This window comes from Loxodonta africana, chromosome 16 (assembly GCF_030014295.1).
Source record: "Loxodonta africana isolate mLoxAfr1 chromosome 16, mLoxAfr1.hap2, whole genome shotgun sequence".
Taxonomy (NCBI): Eukaryota; Metazoa; Chordata; class Mammalia; order Proboscidea; family Elephantidae; genus Loxodonta; species Loxodonta africana.
This window is the reverse complement of record NC_087357.1, coordinates 45,473,556-45,484,839: the sequence shown is the minus strand read 5'-3', so window position 1 is coordinate 45,484,839 and position 11,284 is coordinate 45,473,556. Positions and strand designations below refer to the sequence as shown.

The window sequence follows — 11,284 nt, the reverse complement described above, 5'->3', positions numbered from 1 at the left end:
TGGACATATGCACGCCCATGTTCATTGCAGCATAATTCCCAATAGCAAAAAGATGGAAACAACCTAAGTGCCCATCAACAGATGAATGGATAAACAATGGTACATACACACAATGGAATACTATGCAACAAGAAAGAACAATGATGAATCGCGCAACATCTCACAACATGGATGAATCTGCAGGGCTTTATGCTGAGTAAAATAAGTCAATCACAAAAGGACAAATACTGTATGAGACCACATGAGGAGGGAAAAACATTGACTAGACAATATATAAATACTAACTTTGGTGAAAGGTAGGACAGTACACAATACTGGGGAAGTCAGTACAACTTGACTAAGGCAAGTTCATAGAAGCTTCATAGACACATTCGACCTCCCTGAGGGACTGAATTACTGAACTGAGGGCTAGGGACCATATTCTCAGAGACATCTAGCTCAACTGGCATAACATGGTTTATAAAGAAAATGTTCTACATCCTACTTGGCTGAGTAGCATCTGGGGCTGTAAAAGCTAGTGAGCAGCCATCTAAGATATTCCACTGATCCCACCTCATCTGGAGCAAGAGTGAATGAAGAAAATCAAAGACACAAGGGAAAGATTAGTCCAAAGGACTAACAGACCACAACTACCACTGCCTCCACCAGACAGAGTCCAGCACAACTAGATGGTGCCTGGCTACCACCACTGACTGCTCTGACAAGGGGCACGCTAGAGGGTCCCAGACAGAGTTGGAGATAAATATAGAGCAAAATTCTAACTCACACAAAAAAAACCAAGACTGTGGGTGTGTTGCAAAGGTAAGAGGTATACTGAGAATAAAAAGTGAAACTGAAGTCCAAAATGAAACTTAAACAGCTATGACTTTCTTTGTTCTTCTTTGGGATATATTCCAAGCTTTTCAAAAGTGATTGGGAGGAAGCTGGTGAAAAGCAGTTTTATGGATGTACTAATTCCCCTGATGGGGTCCTTCTGGCCTTGCAGAGACTTGGAAGCTTGGAGATGCCTTTTGGCACATCTCCTAGGTATACCTAGAGCCAGGGAGACCTGTGAGAATTGGCTGTGTAAACGTGAGAAAGTCATGACCAGCATTTGGGCCTGTGTTTCCTCACCTGGAAACAGGAATTGTTCCTTTTATAGTATAAAATTCTGTAAATCTCTAAGCTGGAGACTCAACCCGAATTTGTTCCTCCTCTGTGAGAGGCCGTGTCTCACTAATTATTCCGTGCTTTTGCATCCTCTCTGGAGAATGGGCACTGACAGTAAGATGCCAGTAAACATTTTCTTTTTTTTGTACTTTAGATGAAGGTTTACAGGCAAATTAATTTTTCATTAAACAATTAATACATACTGTTTTGTGATTGGGATTGGTTGCATTCCCGTCAGAGTGGAAAGGGAAACTAAATCTGGAAATGAAACTTAACCAGTGTTTTATTTCTGGAGTTAGTTTCACTTTCCACTTTCAGTTTCCCTCTCATGTTTGCAAGAACACACCCACAGGTTATATCATTAGCTGCTATTTATGTCCCTTATATATTCCTGTACTGGAGTTTAAATTTGTCTGAAAATCTACAAGAGAGACCAGGTCTCAGAGGAGTCCTGCAGGCTGAACTAAATATTGCTGAACTGCTGTCTTATTCACAGCAACCATGAGGTAAGTGTTTCTCTGCATCTCTGTCATCGTATCTAGAGATTTGGGGGGTGGGGGGGGGATGTTAATCAATACTATCTCAACAGACTTGGTCTCAGTGGGGTCAAGTTTCCTAACTTCTATTTCAGCATTTGCTTTTGGATGGAATGTGTGTGTGTTAAACTAGTTTATTAATTCAGGGATTTTAACTTTTGTTAGCATCACCCTGAAGAAGCTTACTTCAAGCTAGAGCTCAAAGAAGAGAAGTAGGAAAAGAGTTTGGCAGAAAGTGAGAAATGATCCCAACCTCCAAAATCTTTTTCCATCACACCTGATGTCTGTCTAACTGAGGGAGGGAGTGGGCAGCTGGTCTGGGCAGAGACATTGCTTTATGCTGGTTCCTCACCATGTTGAAAAAGTAGGACCCGCCAGGCTCTGTAAGCTGCAGTCCTCGGGTCTCCCAGAAGTCTTGCAGGAAAATATTGTGGGGATGTGGTGGGAAGGGCTCTAGCCTAGAGAACAGGGCCTTCCTCTGTAGGCCTCTGGTCTCACTCTCTGCACTGCAGGCCTCCTATGTCCCTCCTTAGTCTATGTCCCTCCTCAGTCAGCTGGATTTAAGATTAGTTGCATCTGCACACACCTCTTCCCCCAGAGAAGCCGGGCTGTCTTCAGAGCCTGATATCCTCCTGTCCAGGGAGCTTGGCGGGATTCAGTGCTCGGGACATCAGCATCTTCCTTACTGAACAGCCTCCTGTGGGAATTTCTAGATTGTCCAAATTGAATCTTGATGCAAATAACCACTGATATCAGCAGATAAGAATCCATTGATTAGTAACGGCCTACAAATTTGCCCTCAGCGCTCCAGTGGGAAAAATTCTGAAGTGGGCAAAAGTTCAGGCCTATGATGAACTCCCTCCTCTCTTTGGCCATAAACTGATGAAGCAGGTTGTCAAAGATCATTAAAATAATAATAATAGCAATTATCACTTCCCAAATCCCTATTAGGTGCCAGCCTATCTTCTAAAAAATATTATACAGATTATTATATTTAATGCTTACAACAAACCTATGAGGCAGCTACTCATATTATCCTGATTTTGCAACAAGGAATCTTAGATTTAGAAAAGTTAACATCACACAGATAATAAAGTGGTAGAACTGAGACATGAACAAATTTCAATGACATATGTTTCATCTGTAAACCAGTGTTTCTCCAAAGATACAAGTGGATGCACATGACATAATTCCAAACGGCACATTAATTAGCTTTTATGTTTGAATGCTTTTGTATTTACTTTAAAATGTATTCAAAAAACGTACATAAAATTTGTAGAATTTCTATTCAGGGATGTAGTAAATTTTTTATTGTCATAAAGTACATATAAGATAAAATTTACCATTTTAACTAAGGTGCATGATTCAGTGGCATTTAGTACATTCACAATGTTAGGTAACCATCACCACTGTCTAGTTCCAGAACATTTTCATCATCCCAGAAGGAAATTCTGTACCCATTAAACAGTCACTCACTATTTTCCACTCCTTGGCAACCACTGACCTGTTTTCTGTCTCTAAGGATTTGCCTATTCTGGATATTTCTTGTAAAAGGAAACATACAATAGGGGGCACTTCATTTCTGGCTTCTTCTGCTAATACTTCTAATACACGTCTGTAGCACATATTAGTACTTTGCTTCTTTCTATGGCGGAACAATATATTGCATTACATGAATGCACCTACCACACTCTGTTTACCAAGTCATTAGCTGATGGACATTTGGATTGTTTTCACCTTTTTGCCATCGTGAATAGTGCTGCTATAAGCATTCATGTATGCTTTTGTTTGAACACCTGTTTTCAATTCAAATATAAGCCCAGACTGGAAATTACTCGATCATATACAAATTCTAGGTTTAACTAGACTGGAAATTGCTGGGTCATACGCAAATTCTAGGTTTAACTTAATAGAGGAACAGCCAAACTGTTTTCCACAGCAGCTGCACCATTTTACACTCTCACCAGCAATGCATGAGGGTTACTTATTGTACTTTTCAGCTCCAGAATTTCTATTTTAATCCTTTTTATAATTTTGTCCCTTTTAGATACTCTCCACTTGGTGAGACATATATTCTCTCAGTGTCCCATGCAGTTTATCACTCCCAGTTTGCTTCACAACCTTGATTGCTAAATTCTTAGTTTTCATCTTGAAGTATCAAATTCTGTTTTTCTTGTCCCTCACCTTTTCTCCCCACTGCTCCCCACTTCCCCCTCTGTCCTGTCCCCTCCCCTGGCTGAGGTAACTGTATTAGTTTTCTGTCACCGTAAGAAATTATTACAAACTTAGAGGCTTAAAACAATACAGTTGCATCGTCTTACAGTTGTACGTGTCACACGTCTGACACAAATCTCACTGGGCTAAAATCAAAGTGTCAGTGTGGCTGCATTCCTTAGTGGAGGCTCTAGGGGAGAATCCATTTGCTTGCTTATGCGGTTGCTGGCCTTATTCAGTTCCTTGTAGTTTTAGGACTAACGTCCCCATTTCCTTGCTAGCTGTCAGCTGAGGGCCATTCTCAACTTCTCTAAGCCCCCAACATCCCTTGGCCTATGTCCTGGTTCCTCTTTCAACTCCAGCAACGAAGTCAAGTTCCTCCCACACTTTGAATCTCTCCTGCCTCTTCTTCTGTTATTGCATCTCCACAACCACCGCTTGGAAAGGCTCTCTGCTTTTAAAGATTCATGTGATTAGATTGGGCCTGCCTGAATAATCTCATTTTAAGGTTCATAACCTTAATCACATCTTAAAATCTGTTTTGCCACATGACGGAGTATGTACATGTTCTGAAGATTAGGAGAAGAACCTCTCTGAGGGGCCATTATTCTGCCTAACACAATAACCAATGCTAACAACCAATACATATATGTAAGGGTTTGCATCTTTATGTAATAAAGATGGGGTCATGTTTTAACACTTCTCTGTAGCTGTACTTAATTGTGTATTATGAAAGTCCTTGAAATTCAACTGGTTTTGACCTAACTCATATAATCTAATGGCTGTGTAATATTCCATGGTATGGATGTCCTGTAATTTATTTAATCATTCCCCACTGGTATTTCCAATGTCTTGATATTATATAAAATGCTGCAATAAATATTCTTGAACATACATCCCTATGTACTTGTGTTTTTATCTGGAAGATTCCTAAGGATGGAATTACTTTATCCATGGAAATGTGTATTTTTTATTTTAATGACTATTATTATATTACTCTTCAAAAAGGCCACAACAACTCATGATTGCAGTAATTCGTATCCCCTCTCATTAAACCTTTGGTAAGCTGACTAGAATAAAGTTATAAATTGCTGCTACTTTAATTTGGATTTCCCTCGTGGTTAGGCGGCTTACAGCATCTTTTTTCATGGCTATTGACTAATTAGCCCTGGTGGCTCAGCAGTTAAGCACTGGGCTGCTAACTGAAAGGTCGGCAGTTGGAATCCACCAGCTGCTCTGAGGGAGAATGGTATGGTATTCTGCTTCCATAAGGATTACCACCAATACCAGTTGTCATACCAGTTGCCGCTGAGCTGATTCTGATTCATAGTGACCCTACAGGATAGAGTCCAATCGGCCCATAGGGTTTCCAAGGCTGTAATCTTTACAGAAGCAGATTGCCACATCTTTCTACAGGTGAGCGGCTGGTGGGTTTGATCCGCCGACCTTTTAGTTAGCAGCTGAGAGTTTAACCACTGTACCACCAGGGCTCCTTCCCGTAAGGATTGCAGCCTTGGAAACTCAACGGGGCAATTCCAGCCTGTCCTATGGGGTCACTAGGTGTCAAACTCGACTTAACAACAACCAGTTTTTTTCAGGTTTCATTTCTGGTGTTATCAGCTATTATATTTGCTCTTCCATAAATTAACTATATATATAAATTTCTCTTGGTCTGTTGAGTTTTTATTGTCAATTTGCAGAAACACTTAATATATTACAGAATGGGAACCTTCATCATCTATATTATAAACATTTCCCATAGTCTTACTATCCTTCTATTTAACTTGCTTAGAGCACATTTTCTTTTTTTTAATTGTGTTTTAAGTGAAAGTTTACAATTCAAGCCAGTTTCTCACACAAAAACTTATACACATGTTGTTATGTGACCCTAGTTGCTCTCCCGACAATGTGACAGCAAACTTCTCCTCTCCACCTTGTGTTTCCCATGTCCACTGTACCAGCTTCTGTTCCCTTCTGCCTTCTCATCTCACCTCTGGGCAGGAGCCACCCATTTAATCTCATGTACCACCACCATATACTTCAGCCAAGTAGCACACTCTTCACCAGTACCGTTTTATGTCTTAAAGTCCAGTCTGATCTTTGTCTGAATAGTTGGCTTCAGGAATGATTTTAGTTCTGGGCTAATAGACAGTCCAGGGGCCATGTCTTCTGGGGTCCCTCCAGTCTCAGTCAGACCATCAAGTCTGGTCTTTTTACTAGAATTTGAGTTCTGCAGCCCACTTTTCTACTGCTCCATCAGGAACTTCTGATGTGTTCCCTGTCAGGGCAGTCATTGGTGGTAGCCGGGCAGCATCTAGTTCTTCCAGTATCAGGCTGATGGAGTGTCTGGTTTATGTGGCCCTTTTTGTCTCTTGGGCTCGTATTTTCCTCGTGTCTTTGGTGTTCTTCATTATCCTTTGCTCCAGGTGTTACAGAACATTTTCTTAATAAACTTTGTTATGCCAATTGACCTAGATGTTTTCCGGGAACATCGTAACCATCAAATAATGTTTTCTTCTGTGTCTAAACCTTTTCTTGAGTTCTTATAATAGTGGTCTCATACAATATTTGTCATTTTGCAACTAATTTCACTCAGCATAATGCCTTCCAGATTCGTCCATGTTATGTTTCGCGGATTCGTCATTGTTCTTTATGGTTGCGTGGTATTCCATTGTATGAATATACCATAATTTGTTTACCTGTTCATCCATTGATGGGCATCTAGGTTGTTTCCATCTTTTTGCTATTGTGACTAGTACTGCAGTGAACATGGGATTAGAGCACCCCCTCCATAAATAAGTTTTTAAAATTTTATGTGATCATACACCTATTTCTCCTAGATCATCTTCTTTTTATTATTTTGCATTTACCATTTATTTTGGGTCAAAGTAGGGATAGTTATTCACTTAGACTGTATTTCTTCCTCTTACCCCTCTTTTCCATAAAAGTGACTACTGTAATTGAGATGGTAGCAGGAGACTGCCATCTATGGGCCACATTTTTACTCATTAAAAAGGTAACTGGTTCTCTTAAACATGCACAGTGTTGGCTTCTTTTTGAGTTTCTTTCCCCAATGTAGAATCCCTGTTGGGGCAGGGCCTCCCCTTCCTGAGGGAAATCCACTATCCTTCAGTATCTCCCCAAAGAGGAAACCCTGGTGGCGCAGTGGTTGAGTGCTACAGCTGCTAACCAAAGGTTTGGCAGTTCAAATCTGCCAGGTGCTCCTTGGAAACTCTTATGGGGCACTTCTACTCTGTCCTATAGGGTCGCTATGTGTCAGAATCGACTTGGCGGCAATGGTTTTTTTCCCAAAGATGAGCCAGATAAATTAAAGATGAATTGGCAGAAAAGTCCAAAAAAAAAAAAAAAAAAAAAAAGCCTGTTCTTTCCAAAGGACAAGAAAAGGGGCAGTCTTTCAAGATGGAAAACTTTAAATCAATAACCACTCTGATCGAGCCAAACACCAAAGAAACAGAATTGTGGCCGCATCCTGAACCCCACCAGCAATGGTTGAGTGGAGAGCCTAGACTTCCACCGTTGCCAGTCTGTAAGGAGGCATCCCAACTCCTCCCTCCTGCCACACAGGTTGGTGTCAGAGAACACTATGTAGGGAGCCAGCACTTTCATCCCTGCCAAGTAGTATAGGTTCCCCCTTACTGCCAGGTCAGTGGAGACCACCCAGGGCACTGGACATCAACCCCCACGTGGGGGTAATGAGGTACGCCCTCTCCTCTCCATCCAAGTGGTGTCACAGAGGCCTAGTGGAGAATCAGGACTTCCATCACTGCCCAGTGATAATGAGGCCACCTCACCTCACTCACATGCGGTGAGGGGGGGTTCCTTGTTACCCTCCCCACGTGACCACCACCACCCCTAATCAGTGGAGGTTCCATGGGGAAGGTAACAAAGCACCCCACCCCCTCCTAGCCAGGATGGTATCAGCCACAGTGTATTTAGGAGAATGAACTCCCACTCCCCCTCCCGAATGTCAGTGACAGCCAAGTGGGTAACCTGAACTTTCACTCCCACCTGAAAATAATGAGGTAGCATTCCACCTTCCCCTGGTGGGTAAGGATGGAGAAAATCTGGATCACCCATACACTGCTGGTGGGAACGTGAAATGATGCAGCCATCCTAGAACATAGTTTGGCAGTGTCTTTAAAAAATATATACTTAACAACAGAAAACAAACCTGTTGCCATCAAATCAATTCTGACTCATGGCGATTCCATGTGTTCCGGAGTAAAACTGAGCTCCAGAGTTTTCTCCACTGTAAACTTTACAAAAGCAGGTCACTAGGCCTTTTTTCCATGGCACCGCTGGGTGGGTGCAAAGAGCCAAATCTTTTGGTTACTAGTCCAGTGCAAACTGCTTGGTTTTTAGTAACTAATTAAGGCCGCCTAATTTTTTTCAAAAAAAGATAATGTTCCATCACATTTTTTAAACTTTTTTATTTTGAAATTATTATAAATTTATAGGACATTGCAGAAATACAGTCGTCCACTGTACGCTTCACTTTGCTTCTATCAGTGGTTATAATGTGTTGCATAATCAACAGGCTAAGGCCCTGAGGTCAATAATGTTTCCCAGGTTCTACATTTCTAACTGGTCTCTGTCCCAATTACATTAATAATAAAAGTTAAACACTTACATAGCACATAATATACTCTAAGTGCTTTATATATATAGCCTTATTGATCATTACCAAATCTAAGGCAGTAAGTACTATTACCCCCATTTCACAGATTTGTCTCTGAATCAGAGACAGCCTACTTGGCTAGAAAGTGCAAGAGCCAGTCTATGAAGTCAAGCAGACTGCATTCAATGTTCATTCAGATTTTAGAAAAACAGGGACTCTAATGAATATTGAAGCAGATGTGTGCCTTGTAAGGACTAGAATATGAAGCATTTTATCTGACTTCTATTAGCTGTGCCTCACCTAACAAAAAAATAAAACTGCTCTTGTTTTCACAGTAAGAATGCTGATGATGAGCACTGGATCAAGGAGAGGCTGGAGCAGTTGAGATGCCACTTTACATGGGCGTTGCTAATTAAAGACACCGACATGCCTGATTTAGAAAACAGGATCTTGGAGGAGATTGAGTTCCTAGACACCAAATACAATGTGGGCATTAACAACCTATTGGCCTATGTGAAACACCTGCAAGGCCACAATGAAGCCGCCCTGGAGAGCTTGAAAAAGGCTGAAGAATTAATCCAGCAAGATCATGCCGACCAATCTGATTTGAGAAGTCTGGTTACCTGGGGCAACTATGCCTGGGTGTATTACCACATGGGAAGACTGGCAGAAGCCCAGATTTACCTGGACAAGGTGGAGAATACTTGCAAGAGAGGTGTAAATCCCTCCCACTATAGGATGGAGTGTCCTGAGATGGACTGTGAGGAAGGATGGGCCTTGCTGAAGTGTGGAGGACAGAATTATGAACGGGCCAAGGCCTGCTTTGAAAAGGCTCTGGAAGTGGACCCTGAAAACCCTGAATTCAGCACTGGGTATGCAATTACTGTCTATCGCCTGGATGACTTCGCCATAGAAACACAGAGAAAGGGGTATTCTCTGCAGCCCCTAAGGCAGGCTATCAAGCTAAATCCGGAAGATGTACATATTAAGGTCCTTCTTGCCCTGAAGCTTCAGGATGCAGGACAAGAAGCTGAAGGAGAAAAGTACATTGAAGAAGCACTGGCCAGCACATCCTCCCAGACCTATGTCTTTCGACATGTGGGCAGATTTTACCGAAGAAAAGGCTCTCTGGATAAAGCTCTCCAGTTCTTCAAAAAGGCCTTGCAGGCAACACCTGCCTCTGTCTTCCTGCATCACCAGATAGGGCTTTGCTACAGGGCACAAGTGTTCCAAATAAAGACAGCTATAAGCAAGCAGCCTAGAAGGCAGGATAGAGAAAATATCGACAGAATTATAACATTAGCCATATCTCATTTGGAATTTGCTGTGGAACAAAAGCCCGCATTTGCTATTGCTTATGTACACCTGGCGAGTATGTATATAGAAGCAGGAGACTACAGAAAAGCCGAAGACGCTTATCAAAAAGCATTATCCATCAAACCACTGGAAGAAGTACACGAGCAAGAGATACATCATCACTATGGCCGATTTCAGGAATTTCAGAGGAAATCTGAAATCGATGCGATTACCCAGTATTTAAAAGCAATAAAAATAGAAAAGGCGTCATTTCCAAGGAATAAAAGTATCGAATCTTTGGAGAAACTGGCTTCAAAGAAACTTCAAAGAGATCCATCAGATGTGGAAAGCTTGAGCCTCCTTGGGTTCATCCACAAATTGAAAGGAGAAATGAATGAAGCCCTGGAGTACTACGAGAGGGCCCTGAGGCTGACTGGTGACTTCGAGAACTCTGAGAGATGCGGTCCTTAGAAGCTAAAGTAGCAGTTATGTTCACATTCCATTTGATTTTAGGTTAATAGGTAGTAATCATCTTTCCTGCTTGCTATATTCAGAAACATATTATGTAATTCACTGTAATGATGAAATTTTTGAACGTTAATTGTTTTCAGAAAAATAGTGAAATAAATATATGTGTATGAAACCAGTTCTGTGTGAATGTTACATAGGAGAAAAGTTTGTTGAAAAAAATTTGTATCAGGTAAGACTGGACTTAAACACAGTAAAATTTTTAATTCATTCATTTTATCAACAAATAGTTTTCAGTGCTGGATACCAAAAGATGTACGATGAACAAGGCGGATTTTTTTTCCAATCCTCATGCAGCATGCAATATAGTGAAAGAGATAGACAAATAAAAAAGTACACAATCAAAGGTGATCTTTCTCCATGATGTATGAAATTCAATTCACTGTCAAACTGTCCCAGGCAGTTTGTCTTGTTTCATGCCATTTTATTTGAAGCGCTATTTATTAAGTCATTTGTTGCTACTGGTCTAGTTAGATCAAGAAATATGGAAAGAACGATAAATGATCTGAGAGACCAGCCATAGCAATCACCTATGTTTATGAATAATCACATTTTATTAAAAAGCAACGCACAACAAATATTTTAAAAGGAAAAAAATAAGGAAACAATAGTATTGTTTTTCATTCTTATATATGTTTTTGGCTATAACAAACTACCACAAACTTGGTGAGTTAAAACATCACAAGTGACTATCCTATAGTTCTGGAGGTCAAACGTCTGAAATGGATTTCACCAGGCTGAAATCAAGGTGTCAGCAGGGCTGCACTCCTTCCAGAGGCTCTAGAGGACAATCTGTTTCCTTTCCTTGTCCAGCTTCTAGAAGCTGCCTGCATTCCTTGGCTCATAGCCCCTTCTTCCATCTTCAAAGTCAGCAGAGAAGCATCTTTAAATCTCTCTGCTTCCTTTGTCTTATCACCTGCTC

General features: G+C 41.1%; 1 protein-coding gene across 1 annotated transcript; it reads left to right on the top strand.

The window, feature by feature from the left end:
• The first annotated feature begins 1,521 nt into the window (after positions 1–1,521).
• LOC100655438 (interferon-induced protein with tetratricopeptide repeats 1-like) lies at positions 1,522–10,480 on the top strand. The gene is made up of 2 exons (XM_010589123.3): positions 1,522–1,655; positions 8,874–10,480. The coding sequence occupies exons 1-2, from the start codon at positions 1,651–1,653 to the stop codon at positions 10,303–10,305; spliced, it is 1,437 nt and encodes a 478-aa protein (XP_010587425.2). The 5' UTR covers positions 1,522–1,650; the 3' UTR covers positions 10,306–10,480.
• The last annotated feature ends 804 nt before the right edge of the window (positions 10,481–11,284 follow it).